The sequence below is a fragment of the Rattus rattus genome, chromosome 9, assembly GCF_011064425.1.
Source record: "Rattus rattus isolate New Zealand chromosome 9, Rrattus_CSIRO_v1, whole genome shotgun sequence".
Lineage (NCBI taxonomy): Eukaryota > Metazoa > Chordata > Mammalia > Rodentia > Muridae > Rattus > Rattus rattus.
The window spans coordinates 96,237,746-96,265,084 of record NC_046162.1 but is presented as its reverse complement, the minus strand read 5'-3'; the positions used below and the strand labels follow the sequence as shown (position 1 = coordinate 96,265,084).

At 36.3% G+C, this 27,339-nt stretch overlaps 1 protein-coding gene across 5 annotated transcripts in view; it reads left to right on the top strand.

Annotated features, from left to right (window-relative positions):
* Nucleotides 1-27,339, top strand: part of Taok1 (TAO kinase 1) — a 79,402-nt gene that overhangs the window by 16,561 nt on the left and 35,502 nt on the right. For all 5 annotated transcript variants that reach the window (XM_032911726.1, XM_032911724.1, XM_032911722.1 and 2 more), the window contains 7 exons: nucleotides 10,707-10,928; nucleotides 14,661-14,732; nucleotides 19,018-19,119; nucleotides 20,055-20,100; nucleotides 21,337-21,433; nucleotides 23,282-23,395; nucleotides 24,866-24,957. In XM_032911726.1, coding sequence (XP_032767617.1) covers nucleotides 10,797-10,928; nucleotides 14,661-14,732; nucleotides 19,018-19,119; nucleotides 20,055-20,100; nucleotides 21,337-21,433; nucleotides 23,282-23,395; nucleotides 24,866-24,957 — 655 coding nt within the window. In that variant the 5' untranslated portion in view covers nucleotides 10,707-10,796. The remainder of the gene's footprint in view (nucleotides 1-10,706; nucleotides 10,929-14,660; nucleotides 14,733-19,017; nucleotides 19,120-20,054; nucleotides 20,101-21,336; nucleotides 21,434-23,281; nucleotides 23,396-24,865; nucleotides 24,958-27,339) is intronic.

Below are 27,339 nucleotides of genomic sequence, written 5' to 3'. Positions count from 1 at the left end.
CTGAGACTGATGGATCTCTGAGTTTCAGACTAGCCTATATAGAGGTTATCTAGTGATTTCTACTAGCTTATATAGTGGTCTACATAGTGAATTCCAGGCTAATCAGGATTAAGAGAGGCCCTGCTTCATAACTTAATATGTTCTCATTGAATATTTTATAGGAATGCTAGAACTAAGCTATTCAATACGAGTAGCCTCTAGCTATCATTTAATTTAAATTTATATTAATTAAAATTAAGTGAAATTTGTTTCCTTAGTTGAAATCTTTATTTTTCTTAACATTTTGCATGCACATGTACGTAGTGCCCAAGGAGCTCAGAAGAGGTTGTTGGATCCTCTGAGAGTTGTTAGATATCATCTGGATGTAACTGGGTCCTCTAGAAGAGCAGCTTAACTGCTAAGCCACTTCTCCAGCCTCAGATCCACACTGGAAGTGCTCAGTAGCCATGCATATTGTCATTATTGCAGAAAATTCTAATGCTTAATGCTTACTAAGAAAAAAGGTGATAGTTAATTAAAATTATAGATTCTTGCTAGGTGGTAGTCTTAGTGGTGGTGGTGGTGCTGCTGCTGCTACTGCTGCTGTACACTTTAACTCCAGTGCATGGGAGACAGAGATATGAGAATCTCTGAGATTGATGAAGCCAGCCTAGTCTACAGAGCGAGATGATATCTCAGAGGATGCAGTACCCTCTTCAATTCTGTCTCAAAAAATGGAAGGAAAAAAGCCTCCAAATTTGCAAATTCCTACAGAAACTCAGATTTAGGTTTTAACACACATTTAACATATATTAGAAGTTGTTTTTTCTTTTTCTTTTTTTGCAGCTATTGTACAGACCATACACACTTTGAGAAATTTTTTTTTTTTTTTTTTTTTTTGGTTCTTTTTTTCGGAGCTGGGGACCGAACCCAGGGCCTTGCGCTTCCTAGGCAAGCGCTCTACCACTGAGCTAAATCCCCAACCCCGAGAAATTTTTAATTTGACAAAATGCAAGTTTAGAAATGCCACATTTCTATAAACAATCATAATTTATGCTTATTTTCAGAGCTGGAGAGAAGTCTTTGTTAAGAACACTGCTTTTCCAGGGGACCCAGGTTTGATTCTCAGCATCCATATAACTCATCATCTGTAGCTCCAGTTTCAAAGAGATCCGATGCCCTCTTCTGGCTTCAAGGAACACTTAGCGTGGGTGTGGTACACAAACATATATATATTCAGGCAAAATATACACACAAACTAGTACAATAGCTCATAGGTTTCTAGGTACACTTTGGTAAGCTGTCTTCTGATCATTCATGAAATGCATACACTTATGCACATGCATACAACCACACATGTATAAATATAATTTTAAAATGATAATCTCAATAGCCATCAAGATGGCTTTATATTTTATATAGGAAACTCAGAAGATTGATGTGAGTGACTAGAATATTTTGAGTTAAGTGCTTTTGAGATACTAGAAAGTCAAACTGATTATAGTAAACTTGAGGTTTCTTCTTATTCTTTTTTTTTTTTTTTTTTTTTTTTTTTTTAGATTTTATTTATTAGATATAAGTACACTGTAGCTGTCTTCAGACACACCAGAAGAGGGATCAGATCTCATTACAGATGGTTGTGAGCCACCATGTGGTTGCTGGGATTTGAACTCAGGACCTCTGGAAGAGCAGTCCATGCTCTTAACCGCTGAGCCATCTCTCCAGCCCATAACTTGAGTTTTATCAGATAAATGGAGTAATTTGCTTGTCTCATGCTGATTAGCTCTTTTCTAGGGCCTTAGCATATTTAATTCTTGAGGTTTTTTTGTTGGTTTTTTTTTTTTTTAAGACTTATTTATTTATTATATATAAGTACACTGTAGTTGTCTTCAGACACACCAGAGGAGAGTATCAGAACTCATTACAGATGGTTGTGAGCCACCATGTGGTTGCTGGGATTTGAACTCAGGACCTCTGGAAGAGCAGTCAGTGCTCTTAACCACTGAGCCATCTCTCCAGCCCAGGTTTTTGTTGTTAATTATTAATTTTATTAATTTATTCACTTTTGGGAATTGTCTCTTTTTCTACTATTTGTTTTATGGGGACAGAAATTAGGTTGTTAGACTTGCTAGCAGCAGCTTTACCAGTTGAATCATCTTGATGGCTACTGAGATTATTTTAGTATTATATTTATTTGTGTGAGGTTATATATGTGTATATGAGTATATGTGTTTCATGTATGATCATAAGCGACAGCTTACCAAACTGAATTCTCTCTGTCATGTAGTCAGGGATGAAACTCAGGTCATCAAGATTGATGTCTAGCCTGCATGATCTTTAACATCCGATAATCAAAATAATATAAACAATTGATTCTAGTTAGTAGAGCTAATGAATGTAAAACATTTCTTCACTATAGGAAGTAAGACTGAACTGTGTTAAGATAGTTCTTATTTGGAGAACTATAAAATTTTTGTGAAAAGACCAGAAAAAGAGGACAGATCTAAAGTAAGTGTGTGTGTGTGTGTGTGTGTGTGTGTGTGTGTGTGTGTGTGTGTGTGTGTGAGGGGTGGGGAGGTTGGCAGCATTTGGGTAGTGGTGACAGTGTTGCATGTGCCATACTGAATGGATCAAGGTTGAAAGACAGCTTGTTGGTTCTCTCTATCCATCTTTATGTTCTGAGGATCAAATTCAGGTTGCCAGGCCTGTGTAGCAAGCATCTTTACTCTCTGAGCCATCTCACTGGCCCATTCATTATGTTTATAAATAAATACATAAATACATAAATACTCACATGCATGCCTGGCCACCATACATGGCTGGCACATGCCCTTTTTTCAATTAATTAATTTTCATTTAATGTACATTGATGTTTTGCCTGCATGCATGTCTATGTAGGGATATCAGATTCTTTAAAATTGGATCTACACACAGTTTTGAATGGGATAGACAATTTTGGGTTTTCTGGATGAGCAGCAGTGTTGTCAACCTCTGAGTCTTTCTCTATTTCTTCTCCTACAGTTTCTCCCCTATCCTATAACTTTTCTCTCCCAGCTTTATGTGCATGCTTGCTCTTTTTTATTTAATGCTCACTTTGATAATTTAGTTTTGTCTTTATGTACATGGATGTAAGACCATTTCCTGAAGCATTGGGTAGCCTCTCAGGGCTGGCATTGCTGAAGAAAACTGACTTTTTTTTAAGTAGCCATTAATCGTCAGCTACTCAGATAGGGACAGTTGTTTATACACCCTTTTTAAATCTGTGTTGGGATTTTGGCTTGTTTTAGTATTCAGGCTCTTGTGTAGGTCATCCAGCAACTGTGAGTTCATTTGTGCAGTGTAACTATTCTGTCTAGCAAATCCTGGTTCAATACAGACATTACACCTGGCTCTTAGAATCTCTCTGCCCTCCTCCTCTGGAGAAGAGGGTTTTATTTTGATGTCCCATTTAGGATTGAGCATTCTGTAGTCTCATCTCTGCATGTCAATCATTTGTGAGTCTGCAGAAAGAAGCTTCTCTGGTCAGGTTTGAGAGATGCATTAACCTTTAGAAAGCTCTGGTCAGGGGTTGGGGATTTGGCTCAGTGGTAGAGCGCTTGCCTGGGAAGCCGCAAGGCCCTGGGTTGGTCCCCTTGTCCGGAAAAAAAAAAAAAAAAAAAAAAAAAAAAAAAAGCTCTGGTCAACCAAAGGTTGGGGACAGAACAGTTTGGGAATCTAGGCGTGTAGTCAGGAATTGTCAGGTGGCCTGGCTGGCTGGTAGTGGGTTAGGCAAGGCTACCTGTGTGAGGTGCAAGGCTCTACAGAGTCCTCAGAAGGCAGGCTGGGATGGATGAGGTGATCTGTGTCTCATGACATCTTTTAAATTTGGGTTTTCAGCTTTTGATCAGGAGCTATACACCTCTCAAATTGTTACCACCTCTCAAATATTTATTTGTCTTTGTGGATGTGTGTGGGTTTATGTAATGTATATCACAGGTAGGCTTCAAAGTGTTGGATCCTATGGAAATGGAGTTATTAGTGGTTATGAGTGACCCAACTTGGGTGCTGGAATTGAGCTCAGGTCCTGTAGAAGAGCAGGAAGTACTCCTGAGTACTGCTGAGCCATCTCTCCAGCCTCTGGATGAAATCTGTCTTCAGTGTCATTTTGCTGAATCTGAGATAGTTGTTTTGCTGATAATTTCCATTTTTGACAAAAATTCCTGTGAGGTTTTCATATTTATTAGTTAGGTTGTAGGTGTCTAAATAAAATGCAATAAGGGGGCTGGAGAGATGGCTCAGTGGTTAAGAGCACTGACTGCTCTTCCAGAGGACCTGAGTTCAGTTCCCAGCAACCACATGGTGGCTCACAACCATGTGTAATGGAGTCTGATGCCCTCTCCTGGTGTGACTGATACAATGTACTCGTATACATAAAATAAATATTTAAAAAAAATAGAATGCAATAAGAGTAGGGTTTAGATATCTATTTTAATCTTAAGTAAAAATGATGCCTAGGATACCTAATTTAACTTACTAAAAAAAAAAAATCCCTTTATACCTACAGCAATCATTGTTCTGGCTGTGCTCTTCCTCCCAAATGATTAAAGGTGTGTGCCACCACTCGTGGCCCACTCTGTTTGTTTGAGACAGACTCAATTTTTTGAGACAGACTTATTTTGTAGCCCAGGTTGCCCTGGAATTTGAGGCAGTCTTCAGCCTGTTGGGTGCTGTTGTGAGCCAGAATATTCAGATTTTCATAGTCTCTTCCTCCTCCTCCTCTTTTTTTTTTAAATGCAAACTTCTTCCGTGGTAGGCCTAGAGTTCTTCTTTGTATGATGTGCATACACCTATGTGCATGAATGTGGAAGCCAGAGGATACTGTCAGGTGTCTTCCTCTGTGGCTCTTTGCCTTTGAGACAAGGACTCTAATCCTGGAGCTCCTGTTTTTTAGGTAGGCTACTAGCCAGTAAGCCCCAATCTTGTTTCATATCCTCTCAGTGCTGGTGTTATAGACAGAGGCAGGTGAATTTTTAGTTTAAGGCCAGCTTGGACAGACCTACAAAAAACCAAAAAACAAACAAACAAAACAAAACAAAACAAAAAACTCTGTCTCAAGGAAGACAGTGTATCATATAGTCCAGGTTGGCTTCAATGTTTACTCCTTCCTGATCCTCCTGCCTCTAGTTATTAAGTTACTGGTAAAACTTAACAGGTTTTTTTTTTTGTTTTTTTGGTTTTTTTTTGGTACCTGGCTCTATTCTTATTGTACAATGTTTCATGAAACGATAAAAGTTAGCATTAAGTAATGGTGCTTTATTTTATTTATTTTTTTTTAATTTTTTTTTTCTTTTCTTTTTTTTCGGAGCTGGGGACCGAACCCAGGGCTCTACCACTGAGCTAAATCCCCAACCCCTATTTTATTTTTTAAAGATTTATTTATTATGTGTACAGCACTCTGCCTATATATGTACATCTGCAGGCCAGAAAAGGGCACCAGATCCCATTACAGATGATTGTGAGTCACCATGTGGTTGCTGGGAGTTGAACTTGTGACCTCTGTGACCTCAACCACTGAGCCAGCCCCAAGAAATGGTACTTTAAACCAGATTAAGTTTGTACTATTAAATGTGAAGAAATTTACCATTGCATGATCTTGTAATTTTTAAATATAAGAAGGCAAAAGAGAATGGAAAAAGAAAGGAAGCCTACATTGTGTGTGTGTATACACAAATATATATGTAAATACACGCTACATTTTCTAGCTTTTGCATAGCATGTTAAAAGTTTGAGATTTAGTTTAAAACATTTTTCTCCATATTCTGTCCTGCAAGGTTGGAGTATAAAGAACAAGTTTTGGTAGAGATTTAAGCAGGGATATTGGTAAGAATGAAAGGAAGGAAGCAGAGAGTGAGACAGAGACAGACAGACAGACACTGAACAGAGTAGTGCCAAAGAGTGGACTCAGGCTCTTAGGACTGCACTGTGGCTCCTTTTCTTCTTCCCTGTCTCCCCTTTCTCTTTCTTTCTCCTTTCTTTCCTTCACCCCTTCTTCCTCTCCTGCTCTCTTCCCTTTCCCATTTTTCTCTTCCCTCAATTCACCTCTTTCTTTCCTCCTTCCCTCCCTCTTTTCCTGTTCCTTTTGAAGTAGGATTGCATCACTATTTAGGCAGGGTGACTTGGTTGGAACTCTTCATCTTCTTTCCTCAACTTGCAGGTCTATGGTACCGTAGGAGAGATTATTTTATATGTTTTTTTTTGTTGTTGTTCTTTTTTTGTTCTTTTTTTTCCGGAGCTGGGGACCGAAACCAGGGCCTTGCGCTTCCTAGGTAAGCGCTCTACCACTGAGCTAAATCCCCAGCCCCCATTTTATATGTTTTTTATATATAATAAGATAAGTTGACGTTCTAAATTTTATTTAGTGAGGGAGGGCATAAGTATGTACTAGTGTGTAAGTCAGAAGACAACTTTGTGGACTTGATTTTCTCTTTCCACCTTTTTGTTTGTATTGTTTTGAGACAGAGTCTCCCTATATAGGCTTGGCTGTCCTGTCCTGGAACAAACTTTGTAAACCAGGCTAGTCTCAAACTCACAGGGATCCTCCTGCCCCTGCCTCCAGGTGCTGGAGGTAAAGATGTGTGTACCAGCCACCTGGATAACTAAATTGCTCTTTAAGATAAGAAAGTAGTAAGATGGCACAGTGACTAAAGATGTTTGCCATGCAACCCTGACAACTTTCATTTTTGGTGCCCAGTATGAAAATTGACCCTTGAAGTTGTCCCTGACTTCTATACTAGGTCTGTAGCACTGCCTGTCTGCCTACCCTCACACACATTTCTCACATACATTAATAGTAAGTAAAACTTAAAATAGAAGTAGTACATACATTTGTAGGATAAATGTTTGAAATAAAGAAAGGATTCCTTGATTACAAATACTGTTTCTGTTGTTTCCTTCCATAGATCATCTATGTATGGAGATATAGTTTTTACTTTTATATAATGATTACTATTTTACTGTGGTGCCTTGTTTTTTAACAAAATAATATTTTTATCTGTATCAATACACCAAATTAAAGTTTTAAAAATACTACTATACTTTCCCTTGTTTCCAAGAACTTAGTGATTCTGTATATGTGTTTTGACAGGAGTTTGCTGTAAGTTGGCCTCTGGTGTATAATTTTCTTGCTCAAGTGTTGGTACTTCAGACAAGCAATGCCATTTCTGAACCCAGTGATACTTTGAATAATATCTTTGTTTTTTGTCTTTGTCCTTCATTTCTATATGAAATACTAGGCAGATGGTTCAAAGAATCTATAGTTTATTTCTCAACCTTAATTGGTCTTACAATTTTTTTGAGAAAAGATATTTAATCTCTAAAATATTAATAAACATGTTTATGATATCAAACTAGTCGTCAAATCAGTTACTTTATAGGTTACGTGTGAGTCACATATTTGTTCATCCTGTTGATGACCTTTCTTGGTTGTGTTTAATATTGTAGTTATTGTTATAGTAACATGCATGCTTCTTTGTACCTCCATATGTTGAAGAAAAGATAGAGTAGGTAGGCAGTCTCTGCCATTTTTGTGTTTAAAGAATCCATTTTTTTTTTCTTCCAGATTTGGTGTTTTTAGGTCTGAATTTCTACTGATAGGGCCTTATAATAGTAAGTCAGTTGCTTGGGGCAGATAATGTCCTTTTATAAAAAATGAGAGATTCATAAAGGAAATGCTGTGACATAATCACTGTTGACTCAAACATTGTCAAGAAATACTGAATGTGTTCTGATTATCTTGTGATTCTCTTTCTTTTACCTTATCTTGTTAATTACCTGAGTGCCTTAGGGAAATGCAGATGTTATTTAATTACAAAAACTCATATTGAGATTTTAAAGTAAGTTATATTTTTTAAAATATTTATATGTGGGGTTGGGGATTTAGCTCAGTGGTAGACCACTTGCCTAGCAAGGGCAAGGCCCTGGGTTCGGTCCCCAGCTCCGAAAAAAAAAAAAAAAGGAAAATATTTATATGTATGTTTATGTGTGAGCATATGTGCACCATATGTGTGCAGGAGCCCATTAAGGCCAGAAGAGGGTGTCAGATACTCTGGAACCGGAGTTACGGTGTTTGTGAGCTTCCTGATGTTGATGTTAGAAATGAGCTAAGGTCCTCTACTAGAGTAGTATGCACTCCTGATCACTGAACCATCTCTTCAGGTTCTTAGAGAAGATTGTAATCCCAGTGTTTGGGAGGTGCAACCATTCTCTGAGATCGAGGCCAAATCTGCTCTACATAGCATATACAGTTAAACCCCGTCTTAAAAAAATAAGGATTATATGTGTGGTTTGGTGTTAGTGGCCTCAGACTTGCTGTGTAACTGGGATTGGACTTGAATTTGTTATCTTCTTGTCTTCATCTGAGTGCTGAAATCTTAGACATATGTTCTACATCTGACTTTGGGTGTATTTTAGGACTGTAGTTGATTACAATGGTACTTGTATATAATCCCACTATGAGAAGACTGAGTCAGGAAGATCACTATGAGTTTGCGATGCCTGGGTCATATAGCAGGATCATGCCTTTAAGAAAATAAAACATAAAAAGAAAAAGTAGGAAAAGAAAGACTTCATATTAAATATATATAGGTATAACTATATATCGCAGTGTGGTGTTGTTACAGTGAGATACAAAGGGTATGTTTTATGTACTTGAAAAGAAGTTTTCTGGCAAGAATTAAAATTGGTTTGTTTGGGGCTAGAGAGATGGCTCAATGTTTTAGAGTATTTATTGCTTTTCCAGAGGATTCAGGTTTGATTTCCAGTATGATGTCTCATAATCATCCACAGTTCTGATTCTCTTTTTTTTTTTTGGAGCTGGGGACTGAACCCAGGGCCTTGCACTTGCTAGGCAAGCGCTCTACCACTGAGCCAAATCCCCAACCCCCTGATTCTCTTTTGACCTCATTAGACATCAAGCATGCATTTGGTGCACATACATACACCATACAAATTATATATACAGATAAAATTTAAAAAGTAAAACTTTTAATTTGTTCTCTTACTTCACTATAATTAGATAGGCTTAGAAGTCATATAAAGAGCATAGGAAGAATTGGATGTGACTCTTCCTCCTTAGAAGTTTAATGAAAAACATTCTAAAAGATTATTTTTGATTCCTGAAATTAAGTGATTTAAAAGAAAATACCTGACTTGTTACAGTGCTTACTTACTAAGGTATAGTAGAAATCTGAGCTTTTATATGGTAACTCACTTAACACTTGAAAGTACTTTATATAAAGTAGTTATTAAGCAAAGGATACAGTTTATGAACTCAAAGTTTATGAATAGTGATGGAATTTATATCTAGCCAGTTTTATTCCAGAACCCAGGTCCTTATGCTTCTCAGTTATGAACTCCATTTTTAAGCATTAAACTGATTTAAAGGAATTGGTAGCAGAACCATCAAATAATTTACTGGTTCTTTCTAAGTCTACATATGGAAGGATTCAGATAACAGCCATATTTTATTGTATTAATCAGATTAATTTCTATGATAACCATTGTCTGTTAAATTTAGACTTTCTTTTTGCATGTTTCTAATTTTGTCTGTGTGTGTCTGGGTAGAAGGTAGAGACAGATAAGAAAAGACCAGTGAATCTGTGTAAATGTACTTGTGACACATGAGGGTCAGAGGACAATCTTTGGGAGTTGCTTTCTTTGTAACATCTAGAAGCTTTATATGAACTTTTTTCTAGGTTCCTAGGATTGAACTTTTGATCATCAGACTTGAGGAGCAAACCCTTCTTTACCTGAGCCATGTATTTTTTTGTGTGTATTTTCTTATACATGGACATCAATAATAAAAGAAATTCCTGTTGTAAAAAAATACCTTCCCAATACATTGTGGGTTGTTGTGATTGTGTGTGTATGTGTGGGAGGGTGTTAAATTTTATTTTGTTACTTTTTAAATTATGTGTACATATGTGTCGGGTGGTGGATGTGTGTGTGTAACTGTGTGCATGCACAAACCGGAAGAGGATATCGGGTCTCCAAAGATAAAATTAAGGCAGTTATAAGTTGTCCAATATGGGTGCTAGGAATCAGTAGCAGTACATGTACTTAACTAATGAGCAATCTTTCCAGAAATTTATTTTCTTTATTAAGAATACACCTCATGGGGCTGGAGAGATGGCTCAGTAGTTAAGGGCACTGTCTGTTTTCCCAAAGGACCTGTGTTTAGTTCCCAGCACCCACAGGGCAGCTTTGCAACTTTAACTCCAGTTCCAGGGTATCCAGACATCCTCACACATATAAACATGTAGACAAAACACCAGTACTTACAAAATAAAGATAAATTGTTTAAAAGAAAGATGTCTCAGTAATAGCCATGGCCAACCTGGAACACCAAGAGATCTACCTGCCACTGCTTCCTAAGTGTCAGGATTAAAGGTGTATGCTACCACATCTGATGGGTTATCACATACTCTTCTAATAGTCTGTTAGCTGTCTCTTCTGCTCACTTTGTCACATTTGGGTAATTTAAGCAGTAGAAAGCCTCCCAAGTTTTAAAAGGTGCAGCTAAAATTTAAATGAACTGTATTATAGAAGGCTTTGCTTTTAAAGTGCCTATACTATTTTTTTTTAACATTCTAGACCTGATACAATTTTCTAGATAATGACTGTGGATGATCTTTTAATTATTCTGAGCAACTCTTAAATTTTCTTTTTTCTTTTTCCTCTTATTTTCCTAGTTTATGCCAGTGTGGCTTCATTCATACAGATGAACCAAGCTTTGGGATAGCAGTATAAAATTAGAATCAGACAGCTGACTGCTCAGCAGGATGCCATCAACTAACAGAGCAGGCAGTCTAAAGGACCCTGAAATCGCAGAGCTCTTCTTCAAAGAAGATCCGGAAAAACTCTTCACAGATCTCAGAGAAATCGGCCATGGGAGCTTTGGAGCAGTTTATTTTGTGAGTTAAAACACTTGATGTCAGTGATGTTGGCGTAAAAAATGGTAAAGAGACAGGAAACTTGCTGAGTTACAAAACAAATCTGTTCTTTCACTGCTTTTTACACTATGTCAACTATGCATTATGCAGGCAATGGCTTTTTGCAGCTGACATCAGTTGGATGTCCTATAATTCAATTCCATTTCAAAACTACCTAAGGATACTGCCATCTAGGCCCAAGCCTATAAAAAATGCCATCCACTTTGAGTTGCCAATTGAAAGCTCCAGGTTTATTTCCACTAACTATGGAATTGAGATTCTCCAACCCTTTCCTTGGGTGTAATTAAAATTTTAAATCATTAGAGATTTAAATTAAATCATTAAAGATTTTATTTTAAATAATATGGTCAAAAGATCCCTAGGATGAGGTCTAGAATCCTGCTTGGTACAGGAGCTTTTCTGTCTATATGGAGGTATGGTATGTTTCTTCTTCAGTTTCTTGGTCAAATAGTGGTGTTCTCATCTTCCTCACAGATTCCTAGTCCTTTATTACATAAGGTAATTTTAAATTATGAGCTATTCGCTTGCCTAGCAAGCGCAAGGCTCTGGGTTCGGTCCCCAGCTCCGGGAAAAAAAAAATTATGAGCTATTGATGATTAAGTTAACCTTCAGCTACTATCATTTCTTTTAACCTTCAGCTACTATCATTTCTTTTAAGGTGAGAGTTGGGTGCATAATGCTAATTCCAATTCTCTGGCCTGGGACTGGTTTCCCTGAGAACCATCCTTAACTCCAATCCTGTTATTATCTAGGTTACTTTTCTCAAAACACCTCAGGTGTGGTTGAAAGAGGTTCACTATTAATAAGCTCTTTCATCATCCCATCAGTGTAGCTTGTTTGCAACGAAGTACAAAATTCCAAATATTTTACCAAGATAAGAGCTTAGGGAAATAAAAATATACCACCGTGAATATATCTTTCGGCAAGATTTGTATTAGTTATTCTTCAGACACTGAATAACTCTGAAATGCAATCTTCCTCGAAAAACTGTCAGTTTAATAGGACAGTCCTGGTTTGCTGCCTTACTGTAGTCTCCTTACTGTTCCGTAGCCTGCTTGCTCAGATCACCCTCAGAAAGCTTCAGGACCCTCACTCTGTAATACAGAATGCTATTTTAAGGTCAACCATATGGCCATTCTTTTGAATTTTCCTTCTTTGTGTATGGCTCCTGTGCTTGAACACATTAATTGTTTGTATATTTTGTCCCCTCTCCCTTGTCTCTATTACCAGTTCCTTTTATAGACTAAAGTTATTGAACTGTCTGAAGGAAAAGACATAATTTAAAACTTAGCTATATGGGGTTGGGGATTTAGCTCAGTGGTAGAGCACTTGCTAGGCCCTGGGTTCAGTCCCCAGCTCGGAAAAAAAGAAAAGAAAAAAAAAAAAACCCAAAAAACTTAGCTATATTGTTTTCATCTGTATCCATTCTAGACTCCCACTTCTCATACTTGAAACGGAAGCTAATGTTGAACCTTATAATTTAATGTCTTAGCTAAAATACTTCCCATGTTCTCTAGCCACAATTTTTTGTCTTTTGAGGTGTGGCAGCAAAACTGACACACATTTTACTGTAATTTTACAAATAGAAATCTTGTTCTTACTGTAGATTTTTTAGCAACATCGACATAGCTTCTTAATTCAGTTGATAAGATTTTAAATAGTAATTTATTGGGTTTTTTTTAAGTGTTTGTGTGCGCACGTGGGTGCATGTGTGCACATTTGTGCCTTCATGAGTTCTTGTGTATAATGTGCATCCAAGTGTCCATCCATGTAAGCCAGAAAAGGTCATCAGAGTCTGTGAAACTGGAATTTTGCTTGCTTGTAAGCCTTCTGATGTCGGTGCTGGGAACCAAACCAGTTTTTTTGTGAGAGAGCTCTTTTCCAGCCTGGCATATATATTTTTAAAGACTGTTAAAAAATGAAAATAAAACAACAAAAATAAACTCCAAGCCTTATAGAAGCCCTGAAGACTTACTTTTCTAATTTTGGTTTTGTAAGTATTGGCTTTCCTTGTAGTATGGATTTGGAAGTAGTCTTTCCTAAACTTCAGCCTTTAAGCTTATATGTGTTAGCACTCACCTTTGATCCCAGCACTTAGGAAGCAGAGGCAAGCAGATCTCTAAGTTTGAGACTAGCTTAGTCTACATAGCGTCACATAGCAAACTATAGCCAAGGCTACATAGAGAAACTTGGTCTCCAAACAACTAAGATAAAATTATGAAATGTTTTCCTAGTATCAAGTTTTGCATTTATATTTTATTCTGAATTCCTTTCATGACACCCACCCACCCATCCATCTATCTGTCTATCTAAAATTCAGGCTAAGAAATACTTTTTTACATTTATATACTTTGTTGAGGAAGGGCCTTGGAAGTCAGAGGACAGCTTGTAGAAGTCTGTTTTCTCTTTCCACGATATGGGTATCAGGGATTGAGTCCAGGTTACCATGCTTGTTGGCAAATGACTTACCCACTGAGCCATATCTACATCACCATGTGCTATAAAATTTAGTTTGTTTTTAGTCTTTCTGCTTATATTTATAAATTAAATTGGTGTATAACTTTAATAGGTTTTAGTTGTAGGGTCATATTGCATTCTTAGGAGACAGCTTTTCTTCCTTTTTGTCCCCCTAAGACAGGTGTGTGTGTGTGTGTGTGTGTGTGTGTGTGTGTGTGTGTAACTCTTGGTATCCTAGAACTTGTGTAGACCAAGCTGGCCTTGAACTCAGTGATCTATGTGCCTCTGCTTAATTGTTGGTATTAAAGGCATATGCTACCACCACTGCAGTCACCATCACCACCTGGCTTTCCTCCCTTTTATATTCCAAAAAATAGCCTACTCCTCATGCCTGTTCCCTCCACATGTGTATTGAGGTGCATCTTTATGTGTAAAGACCATAGAACTACTCCAGGAGCAGTGCACCTTGCTGTTTATTCATTTTTATTTTCTGAGTATGGGTGTGTTGCCTCATTCATTTATGTATGCCATGTATGTGCTCAGTACCTGTGGAGGCCAGAAGTATGGATCTCAGAACTGGAGTTACAGGTCGTTGTTAGCTGCCATTATAGTTGCTGGGAATTGAACTTGGTTCCTCTGCAAGAGCAGTCAGCAGTCTTTACCATTGTGCTACCTATCAAGCCCACTTTTTGTTTTTATTTTGATTTTTAAAGTAGAGACTTTATCTTTGTAAAAATATTTGCTAAATGTGGTGTGTATAAGAGAGAGAGAGAGAGAGAGAGAGAGAGAGAGAGAGAGAGAGAGAGAGAACATGCATGTACACTAGAGACAGCTTTAGAAGCTAGATGTCTGCAGAGGCTAGAAAATTGCATTAGATTCCTGGAACTGTAGTTACAAGTGGTTGTGTGCCACTTAATGTTGTGAGTACTGGGAACTGAACTCCAACCCCAAGCTCTTTTGTATGTGACAAGAGCAGCTGACAGTTACTTAACAAAAGTTTCTAATAACAATTTTTTATTAACTGTAGTTCTGAGCTGGTATTAGATCTTTAGACTCCTGTTTAATTCCTTTTGATTCATATCTTCCCTATTTCTTTTGCCACTAAAAGTAATTTTGATCTTTTTTGAATTAGTTATAAGTACCTTTATTTTTAAAGAAGTAATGTCTCAGATTCAATCTGTTGGTTTCTGTTTTATAATGGTTCTTTTGTTTGTTTGTTTTGTTTTTCCTTTTAAGGCACGAGATGTGCGTACTAATGAAGTGGTGGCCATCAAGAAAATGTCTTATAGTGGAAAGCAGTCTACTGAGGTAGGTTAATTATGTACATATTTGTAGCATGTTAGGAAAACATACTTGTTGGGTTTTTTGTTGTTGTTTATTGATAAAGGGCTTCTTTGTGTGTGGCCTTGGCTATCCTGGAACTTGCTCTGTAGACCAGGATGACCTCAAACTCAATTCAGAGAGATCAATCTGCCTCTGCATCCCAAGTGCTAGGATTAAAGGTGTGCATAAACATTGTTGGGCAAAACCTACTATTTTTAATAAGGGAGAAAAGTAAGGCAATTTAAAATAGATATATTATGTATTAAAGCATAAAAATCCTAAATGTACCAATGGATTTTCCCCCATTTATTCACTCATTTTTTTAAAAAATCTTTTCAATTGCCATACTAAATTCCAGGTTTTTTAAATGCTAGTTTGATGCATACATAGTTGTGGTTTGTTCCTCTCCTCCTCTCATCTTCTGTGGTTGGTTTTTACCCTTCCAGTCCATTTGTATCTTTCTATCTTTCTACTTCCGATTCCTCACCTTTTTTTTTTTTTTTTTTTTTTTTTGAAAGATGTATTTATTTTATGTATGTGAGTACACTGTAGCTATCTTCTGACACACCAGAAGAGGGCATTGGATCCCACTACAGATGGTTGTGAGCCACCATGTGGTTGCTAAGGATTGAACTCAGGACTTCTGGAAGAGCATCAGTGCTCTTAACCACTGAGCCATCTCTCCAGCTCGCTCACCCTCTTCTTTATAGCCTCTTTGTTTCTCCTGACTTAAATTTCCTGATTTCTACCCATATAGACATCAGTGAATATTTTTACAAATGAGTGAGGCCCCTTTAGTTATTCGTTAGAGCCACAAGCAGAAGATAAGTGACATACCTTCTGCTTCTAGTGTTTTACATTGTGGTTTAATAAATTATATTTATTTTGGTTTCTAGATACTCAAGTAAATTAAGATGTATGTAATAGTAAATTAATAAGGACATAGCCTTTTAAAGTAACTTAGAAAATGGTTCATGTCTGTTTTAAATTTTATCCAAAGGTAATACATTTGAAATAATCGTAAAAAGCAAAAGGAGAACTAGACGCTTTAGTTCCAATATCTTTTTTTCTAGATTATGTTTGGTCTGTATAACTATGAAGTCATAAAATCTACTTTTGAAATCTAGGATTCTGAGAGTCTTTAATTTTAAACACAGTTTTTTAGTTGTGTTTAAAATACTTATAAGAAAATTTGCTATCTTAATCCATCTTTAAGTAGATGGCTTAGTAATGTAAGTACTCGCGTGTTGTATAACCATTACCATCACCCATCTCAAGTGTTCTTCTCATCTTGAGACAGTGGAAGTACACTCATGGTATGGAATGGTGATTTGACTTTAGTGGTAACATAGTTGATATTTATTCACTTAACAATGCTGTGGGGTCAGTCCCCAGTACCACCAAAACAACAGTAATTTTTTTCTCTAACACCCAGCCCTAGCATCTACAGCTGTACTGTTTATCATTAAGTGGTCTACTGGATATACATTTAAGCATGTGCAGCCTTTGACACTGTGACACATTGTTGACATCTACAAGTTCACGCTGGAGAACTGTGCAACTGAGGTTTTAAAAATTGGAGAAAAATTCTTGCCCTTTTGCTCTCTGCTCTTGTTCTTGCTCCCCTTCTTTCCCCACTCCCCATTCTTCTCTCTCCTTGTACTCATGGCCAGCCTCTACTGCCCCCCTCCCCAAGCCCTCCCCATGTCCTGAATGAACTCTATTCTATACTATTAGAAATTTTGCAAAAACAGTTTTTTAATTAACTTTAAAGTTTTCTATTAGACTGCATTTCATGCCTATCTTCAGCTATGTGTCGCCAATGAAGCCTGTAGGACTGCAGATTAAATATACCTGGAAGTAGACTCACTCAGTATTTGTTACTAGAGTACCACGCAATATTCTCATTGTTCATACACAGTAGAACATGCGACTACGTTCTTGTCCCCTTTAAGAGACTGAGAAATATTTCTTTGTGTTTATATATGTTACATCTATCTCTACATATGCTCACACTTTCCATTTAAATTCAAACCTCCCACAAATGGACTTGGGTTCTTTTAATCTTTTGGCTATTGTCAATAATGCTGCTATCAATATGAGTGCACAGATATTCCTTATAGTCTGCTCTAATTTCTTTTGGTATTATGCCCAGAATTGGACTTGGCGAATTTGTTTCCTATTTTTGATATGTTTTGTGGTAAATCTTAGGTTGGTGATTATTACACCAAGGGTATGGTAATACTGTATCATTTCATCATTTTGATATCTAAAAAGTGACATTTCTTTGAAGTGTAATTTTATTTACTACTGTATTAAAATAATTTAGACCTAATGGATTGATGAATTTTGTAATTGTTGAAGTCTGTTGAACTAGTATTTCATTATTCCATTATCTTTAGGATCTAGTGTTACTGTCTTTCATGAGTTTTCTTTACACAGGGAAATCCAAATTTTAAGACTTTGTTTGCCCCATAGAGTATTAAAGCTCATAAAGTTTAAAGCTCATAAGATTTTCTGAATCTTGCCATTTTAAATGTATTATTATATACCTCAGTAGAAGACAACGTATTTTGCAGTGCTTGATTAAAAGCATGCTAATATCAAAGATACATGTTTTAAACCTAGTATAAAATAATTATTAATATCTCTGTTATACTTTTTCTGCTCTTAATTATAAACTATAGCCCACCAGTAGTAAAGCTTAAAAAAATTTAAAATGAGCAATTATGTTTAGGGCCTGGAAAGGTTTTTCAGTGTGTGAAATACTTTCTACCTAAGTGTGAAGATCTGAATTTGAGTCCCCTGGACCCACATAAAAGTTAGGTACCAATCTCTAATCTCTGTGCTCCTATGATTAGATGGGAGGTGGAGACAGAATCCCCAGAATTCTGGCATAACAGCAAAGAACAACAAAGAAAAGTCCCTGTCTCCCAAAACATTCTACTGACACATACACCATGGCGTGTATGTGCCTGCATTCACACATGGACGTGTGCATCTTACACATTCACACAAAAGAGAAGTTTTGTTAAGGATATGGACTAAATACCTGTATTTCGTGATACTTGTGCGGGAGGGATCTTAGCAGAGTATGTCAGGAAAATGTTATATTTCTTTTTTTCTGTGACCTTTTATACATAATTATTCCATTAGCACTTTATTTTATGTGTACGAGTATTTTGTTGCATGTAAGTCTGTGCTACATGTATTTGCCCGTTGCCCAAAGAGGCCAAATGGGGCAGGGAACAATTGATTGCTGCTGGAGGAAAGAATGTCAGTTTTCTTTAAGTATGTGGTTCCTTGTAGGTCCCTTCTCAGTAGGGCAGGTCCCATACCCAAAAATATTTTTGCAGCACAAGCTGGACTGGATGAGGGTTTTTTGTTGTTGTTGTCTTTTTGTTGTTGTTTGCTTGCTTGCTTGTTTTAGAGACAGAATTTTTCTGTGTAGCCCTGGCTGTCTTGGAATTTACTTTTTAGACTAGGCTGGCCTTTGGCCTTGAACTCAGAGTTCATCTGAACTTGCTTCTCTACTAGTACTGATATTAAAGGCCTGTGTCACTACTGCCCAGATGGATGGGTTTTAAAGCAAGAAAGGGAAGGAACACAGAATTGGGTGGTTAGGGAGGTAGGGTAAATGTGGGAGATGTTAGGGTAGGGGGATAAATATAATCAAAGTACATTATATGAAACGTTCAAGGAATTAATAAAATTAATTTTAATTAATTTTAAAATAATCATATTTAAAGAAAATAGTAACGTTGGACTTCTCAGGGAAAGAATCCCCATGTGTTATATCATTATCAGTGTGCTTGCTATGATTTAAGATTTTACCTTTATGTACACGAGTGTTCGCCTGTATATTTGTATGTGTACTTCGTGTGTACCTGGTTGGTGCCTTTGGAGGCAGAAAAGGGTAGATCCCCTCAGTTATAAACAGTTATAGCTGCCTTGAGTGTACTAATATTTGAACTCAGGTGTCTGTAAGAGCAACAAGTGCTTTTAATTTCAGAGAGCCTTTGGTTATAAGACTTAGTAGGACACATTTATTATGTCTATTATTAAACTGAAATTTGTCCTTAAATATTTTTGTATCTTATATAATTAAGTAGTGAGCTGAGTACAATTCATTTAAACTTTATTTTGGCATTTCATGTATAGATCATAAATTGTATGTTCTAATCATTTTTTGTAGTAATTAGTTTTTTCTTATGTATTGTGATCACCTGTTCATAATTCTTCCTCCTGTTCCTTTTTTTCTCCCACATAGAAATGGCAGGATATTATTAAGGAAGTCAAGTTTCTACAAAGAATAAAACATCCCAACAGTATAGAATACAAAGGCTGCTATTTACGTGAACACACAGCATGGGTTGGTATTTATTCTCTTCTTGGTGTAACTTAGTTGTTTTTGGTTTAGCATAACTTAACTCACAATGTCTCAGACTAGTTATATGAAGACATGCACATACACTTGAAATGTTAGTTGTTCATCCCGGAAAGAACAGTATTCCCAACTTTTTTTTTTTTTTTTTCTCTTTTTTTCGAGCTGGGGACCGAACTCCAGGGCCTTTATGCCCCAGGCAAGCGCCTACCACTGAGCTAAATCCCCAACCCCCCCAACTCTTAACATATAAAAGAAATACTCAAGACTTTTCTCCAGAGTTCATTCCTACTTTCAGAAATACCAACTGAACATCTTAAGAGTATTAGTGCCATTATTTAAGAATGGAAGTGAACATATCTTTTTGATATAGATGTATGTTAGTATATGTAAGTACAAAGATCCTGGTGAAGTTTTGATACATCCTGTTGAAATTTCAGAATACAGGATTTCTTGGCTAGAAAGGAGAGAATTGTGACTTGTATTATAAGAATTAGATTAATTATAGATGTATTTATATAGAAAAGTATATATATAATATACAGCTTGTATAATTGATTTCATGTTAACATTATTAAAAGACAAATATCATTGGCTTAATTTTTTTTTAGATAGCTTTCAGAGATGATTTTCTCTGTACCCTAGCCTGTCCTAGAACTCACTGAGTGTAGTCCATGCTGGCCTTAGATTTTCTGCCTTGGCATTCTAAGTACTGGGATTATTGGCATGTGTCCTCATGCTTCATTCTCTTAATTTTATATGTTTGACAAATTACTCAATATACAACCTACTGTAAAAAGTAGATGATAACTTAGGTTTGTTTTTCTTTAGACTGAGAGTGTCTTCTTGACCTCATACGTTTCTCTAAGGTATAAGTCTTTAGAAAATATTTTAATGTATTTATAATTTTTCTTTCTATGCAGCTTGTAATGGAATATTGTTTAGGATCTGCTTCGGATTTACTAGAAGGTAAGCTACTCTTAATTATAAAGTATTAACAGTATTTAACATTATAACAATATAATGTAATATTAACAATATTTGAAAACAACATTTTCATAATATTGTTAATATGTTTTACTTTGAAGCCAGGCTGTGGTGGCAAGTACCTTTAATCCCAACACGTGGGAGGTAGAGGCAGATCTCTTGAGTTTGAGGCCAACCTGTTCTACAGAGAAAATTCCAGTACAGCCAGGGCTGTACAGAAACCCTGACTCAGAAAATCCAAAGATAAATAAGTAAATAACTAAATAAAAATAAAATTTGAGACAGGGTTCTAGGGCTACACAGAGAAACCCTTTCTCAAAACAAACAACGAAAAACAAAAACTAATAGTTAAATAAATAGCTAGATAGATTAGGTAGACAGACAGACAGACAGACAAAAATAAATTTTGAGACAGGGTCTCTCTATATTACTTTGGATGCCCTGAAACTCACTCTGTAAACTCGGCTGGCCTTGAGCACACAGAACACCTGCTTCTCTATCCTGCCTGAGATGACTAAAATATGTGCCATCAGCTTTGGCTCTAGCTGTTGTTTATTAAAGTACTAGAAGGTGATAATTCAGATAGCGTTTACTTCACCAATATTAATACTAACTAAATTTAAAATTTTGCAGAAAGTAGAAAATCCCTAACTTTTTCCATTTTCTTCACATGGAATTTGGTACACTTAAAAAATAGACAAATTTTCTCTCATTGAACCTTTATATGCATTTTTCTGACTTCTTTGTCATTCAGTTGGATCTGTTCTATTAATAAAAACTAAAAATAAATGGGGGCTATCTTGTTATTTCTTTTACAGTCATTAAGTTAATTGTACAATATTGTTAAGCTTAGAGGAACATTTGGCTGATGAGTACATGTTAACACTTGTCATTAATGTATACTAGTTACAAAGTTTAGTGGCTTTATTTTATCACTGTGGAAATTGTCTCTTGCTAAGTGTCTGCTTTTTAAAAGTTAACTCTTGTATGGGCTGGGGAGATAGCTCAGTGAATAGCTATGTGCATATATGTACATGTATACCACAATGCATGTGTAGAAGCCAGAGGACAACTTAAAGGACTTGGTTCTCTCATTCCAGTAGTTCTGGCCATTCAACTCTTGTCCTGAAGCTTAAAATTTACCCACTAACACATCTCTGTATATTTTTGAAACAAAATTATTCTCTATGATTATTTTTAATAAATTTCTACTTTCAGTTCATAAAAAGCCATTACAAGAAGTGGAAATAGCAGCAATTACACATGGTGCTCTCCAGGGATTAGCTTATTTACATTCTCATACCATGATCCATAGGTAAGTGATTCAAAAGTTATTATACATTGACAAACAAATGGATTGTTGAATTTACCACTTTTACAGAGTTGAATGTCTCTTGATATTTTTGTTTACTTTAGCCAAATAGAATTATATAATCTTACACTGTTTAGACCGTTCACATATTAGAAAGAATGCAGGGCTGGAGAGATAGCTCAGTGGTTAAGAGCACTGGTTGCTCTTCCAGAGGTCCTGAGTTCAATTCCCAGCAACCACAGGGTGGCTCACAACCATCTGTAATGAGATCTGATGACCCCTTCTGGTGTGTCTGAGGACAGCTACAGTGTACTAACTTAAAGTAAAGTAAGTAAGTAAATAAATAAATAAATCTTTTAAAAAAAAAGAATGCAGTATACCCTTGATCTGTTTACAATAATTGTTACTTTTGCCTATGTGTAGCTATATTTCCTAAAGCATATGTATTTTATGGAACTTAACTGAAGAATTACCTAATTTGCAAACTGGAAGGGATATTCAGGATCATGAAGTCTGTCTTCTTGTAAAATTGATGCTCTAACTTGTAACTATAATTCCTTTAAGATTGCAAAGCCAAATAGATTAGAGCTTGAATTTAATGGATCTTTTTTTCTTTATAACTGATAATGGCACATTTGTTTCATTGATTCCATGACCTGGACCAAAACCCTTTTAATTCTGAACATAAACCCCTAATCATCCTTGATACAATTATATAACATTAGAGTCAAGACATTGTATAATCCAGTGTTAGTTTTGTCTGTTTCACAAATATACTACCATTTAAAAAATGGTGTATGTGATCCAGGCAGTAAATATTAAGCTAGGCAGTCATTTTTAGTTAATAGATTGTCATTATTTTTAGATGAGGGTAAGTGAAATCCAAGAGACATCCTTATAGTAGCAAGTGAGGGAATGGCTGAATTGGAATCAGAATGTGTTTTCTTATCTCCAAAGTACCTCGTATGCATAAGGCCTAGCACCACACAGAGAGACACACAATCACAGGGAGAAAGTACTTTATCATTTATAAAGACAAATAAAAGTGTATTATACTCAGTATTACACGTATAAGAGTCCATAAGTCTTGTAAATGCTTTTTGTCTCTTAAGTTTTATAAAGTAAAAAGGAGAGCTGATGAGATGGCCCAGTAGTTAAAAACACTGGTTGCTCTTACAGAGGTCCCAAGATCAATTCCCAGCAACCACATGGTAGCTCACAACTATCTATAAAGAGATTGGATGCCCTCTTCTGGCCTGCACATATATATGCAGACAGAGCACTCCTACATTTAAAATATATAACAATTCAAGTAGGTATTCTAGCACTCACGGAACATATATTCCCGTTGTGTAAATGTCCATATAGCTTAGCTTAGTTTGGATAGGGTATTTGCTGTTTCAGAAAAGTAAATTTGAATGTGAACTTGGGACCATTGATAGTATATTATCCATGTGCTTCAGTTTTCATGTTTAATCTCAAACTGAAAATTTGAGAAACGGAATCATTTTTCGTTATAAACCTAGTTTGGAAGATAAGATTCTTTACTATTTTTCTAAAGAAAAATGTTAAAGGGGAAACAGAAATCTTCTGAACTTGAAGCCATTTCCATAGTCATAAACAAGCTCAAAGATAAGCAGTGTAATAGAGTTGGCTGGGTTTTTTTATTGCTTTGTTAACTATTCTATTGTTAGCATATTTATACTGCAATTCTATTTTTGTTGTCTAATTTTATTATCATGATGTCATACTTGATTACTTTTATTTTTCTTGTAATATATTTTTTTAAATCATTTGTAAACACAATCTAATGAAGGATAATTGAGTAATTTTCTGTGTCCCTTAAACCAGAGATATCAAAGCAGGAAATATCCTTCTGACAGAACCAGGCCAAGTGAAACTTGCTGACTTTGGATCTGCTTCCATGGCCTCCCCTGCCAATTCTTTTGTGGGAACACCATATTGGTAAGAATAGTCTTTTCTGGTATTGATGGTGATTATACTTTCTAAGGTGTTATTTTCCTGAAAATATACTATCATTTTGGATACCTTTCACTTTGTTAATTTTAAGTATAGATTTGTAAGTTTGCCCTTGAAACTGCTTTCTTTTTCTTTTCCGTTTTCATTCTTTTTATACTTTCCAAATTTATTTTCTTTTTGTTCTGTGTATTGTGTATTAGGTATAGGAGTGAAACATTGCTCATATTCAAATAGAGGAAATAGACATGCCATATAAACATTAATACATTTTCTTTAAATTTACTTTTTAAAATAAACTTTGAAATTTGTGTCTTTGTGAATGTAAGCCACATGTATTCAACTGACCTTGTAGACCAGATAAGGGCATCAAATCTATGGAGCTGGAATTGCAGGTGTTAGAGAGATGAGCCTTCTGATCTGGGTGTTAGGAACCCGACTGAGGTCCTCTAGAAGAGCAGAGCAGCAAGTGCCCATCACTGCTTTGTCATATCCGCTGCTGCAGCACCGCTCCTTTCTGGGAATGATTCCTCATGCTGCTCTGACTGGCTGTAAACTTCCTATTGATTTAAAACAACAGGCATCCCTCTCCTTCTGTTTTATGAAAACACATTTACTTTGTCCGTCAGTACATAGAAGGGTAGTTGAATTGGAGGAATTTTGCTGTTTTCAGTTTCTGCTTGTGAATTTCAGATGTAAGTAAAAGTAGAAGTATGATGAGATCTTTCTTCCCGGTTACCCGGTCACCTCAACACAGGGTTAGTTCTGTCCTCCATAATCTCATTTCTCTCTACCCCAGTTACTTTTATTGAATTCTAGCTATTGTCTGCTCTGGTCTAGGAATAATTCTATATGTATCTGGAAATGATAATTTGTAGGAAATATTTTAGATAAGGTTTATGCCATCTTGTTATATTCTGAAAATAATACCTTTGGTCCACTGCATCCTTTTCCTTATCCGTGTTTGAAATCTCCCATATTTTATGAAGGAAAGACTTCTTACAGTGGTAACATTGCTCTGGAATGTACAGTCTCAAAAGCATCCTAACAAAAACATACTAGAGAGTAATTTTGTGACTATTCATTTTCTGAAAGAAACATTAAAGGGTCAGGATTCAATTTTATGGATAGACCTTGTGCCTTCCTTTGCATTTCAGGTAAAAAAAAAAAAAATCTGGCAGTGTTTGTTGCCCACGGTAAAAGTCAGTATTTAGAGCTAGTATTAACATTTTGTAATATAACCCCACTCTGGGATGCTCCCTTTGGAATGCTGCTACATGATCGTGAAAGATGGTGAGAATGTGTTTTCCGAGCACTGATACATACCTTACTTCTGATTTGTTCCTTACTAAAAATTTTTGTTAATAAATATTGACTGGGGTTCAAATCAATGTTGTTTATGTTGATGGAACTTAAATTCTCACTTTTAGCTGACTGAATATTTATTGTATGTTTTAGGATGGCCCCAGAAGTAATTTTAGCCATGGATGAAGGACAATATGATGGCAAAGTTGATGTATGGTCTCTTGGAATAACATGTATTGAATTAGGTAAGCACTGGATTTTATTATTAGGGATTAACTATTATTTATTTATTTATTTTTTTTTTGGAAACAGGATCTCACTGTGTAGCCTTGGCTGACCTCAAATTTATAGAGCTAGACTTAGCGCTGCCTTCTGAAAACTAAGATTAAAAAAATGTTCTTTCACCATACCTAGTTGAATTAAGTTTTGATTCATTGTCTTATTTCAGTTAATATATTAAGTTAGATTTTTATCTTAGATCTCAATTTTAAAAATTTATTTATTATATGGATATGGGTATTTTTTTCTCTGCATGTTGGATCCTCTGGAGCTATAGTTGCAGACGGTTTTGAACCTCCATTTGATTTCTGAGTATTAATCTCAGATCTTCTGGAAGAGCAACTAGTTCTCTTATTCACTGAGCTATCTTTTCAACCCCAGATTTAAGGGGAACAAATAAATCATTTAAAGCTTCTGTCTTATTTCCCTGCTAGTTTTTATATTAATGTAGTATGTATTGGGTCAAATATATTTGCTGTTAAATTAGGTATAAAATGAATTTTCACTGGGGTCTTAAATTTTAATGGCTAATATTAATTAATGTTTTTTTAACACTTAGACTATACCTAATCCATATTTATTATCCACAGAAGGTTTCTTTTTTTTTTTTTTTTTTCTTTTTTTTTTTTCTTTTTCTTTTTTTTTTTCCTGAGCTGGGGACTGAACCCAGGGCCTTGCGCTTCCTAGGCAAGCGCTCTACCACTGAGCTAAATCCCCAACCCCCCACAGAAGGTTTCTTAATCATGAATTATTTACTACTATAAATTACTTTTTAAAAAAAAATTATTGGGGGTTGGGGATTTAGCGCAGTGGTAGAGTGCTTGCTAGGCAAGGCCCTGGGTTTGGTCCCCAGCTCCGAAAAAAAGAAAAAAGAAGAAGAAGAAGAAAAATTATTGGATTTTTTTTTTTTTTAACTTACATTTCAAATGTTATTCCCTTTCCAGGTTTCCTGGGCATAAGCTCCCTGTCCCATCCCTCTCCCCTTCGATAAGGGTGTTCCCCTCCCCATCCAACCCCCTTCCTTCCATCCTGACATTCCCCTACAATGGGGCTCCAACCTTGCCAGGGCCAGGGTTTTCTCCTTCCATTGGTGTCCAACAAGACCATCCTCTGCTACATGTGCAGTTGGAGCCATGGGTCAGTCCATGTATAGTCTTTGGGTAGTGATTTAGTCCCTGGGAGCTCTGGTTGGTTGGCATTATTGTTCTTATGGGGTTGCAAGTCCCTTCAGCTCTTTCAATCCTTTCTCTACTTCCTCCAATGGGGGTCCCGTTCTCAGTTCAGTGGTTTGCTACTAGCATTCGCCTCTGTATTTGACATGCTCTGGCTGTGTCTCAGGAAACAGCTATATCCATTGCCTTGTCTAGTTTTAGTGGATATATATATATATATGTATGTATGTATGTATGTATGTATGTATGTATGTATGTATGTATGTATGTATGGCATGTGTAAGGCAGGCTCTGAATGGCCATTCCTTCAGTCTCTGCTCCAAACTTTGCCTCCCTATCCCCTCCTATGAATATTTTTTTTCCCTCTTTTAAGAAAGAGTGAAGCATCTGAATTTTGGTCATCCTTCTTCTTGAGCTTCATGTAGTCTGTTGATTCGAACTTTTGGGCTAATATCTACTTATCAGTGAGTGCATACCATGTGTGTTTTTCTGTGATTGGGTTACCTCAGGATATTTTCTAGTTCAGTCCATTTGTCTATGAATTTCATGAAGTCATTGTTTTTGATAGCTAAGTAGTACTCCATTGTGTAGATGTACCACATTTTCTGTATCCATTCCTTTGTTGAAGGGCATCTGGGTTCTTTTCAGCTTCTGGCTATCATAAATGAGGCTGCTATGAACATGATGGAGCATGTGTCTTTGTTGTATGTTGGAGCATCTTTTGGGTATATGCCCAAGAGTGGTATAGCCTGGTCCTCAGGTAGTGCAATGTCCAAGGCTGCTATGAACATGATGGAGCATGTGTCTTTGTTGTATGTCGGAGCATCTTTTGGGTATATGCCCAGAAGTGGTATAGCCTGGTCCTCAGGTAGTACAATGTCCAGTTTTCTGAGGAACTTCCAGACTGATTTCCAGAGTGGTTGTACCAGTTTGCAATCCCACAAAAATGGAGGAGTGTTCCTCATTCTCTTTTTTTTTTTTTTTCTTTTTCTTTTTTTTTTTTTCCTTTTTTTTTTTTTTTTTTTTTTTTTTTTTTTTTTTTTGAGCTGGGGACTGAACCCAGGGCCTTGCGCTTGCTAGGCAAGCGCTCTACCGCTGAGCTAAATCCCCAACCCCAGTGTTCCTCATTCTCTCACCAGCATCTGTTGTCACCTGAGTTTTTGATCTTAGCCATTC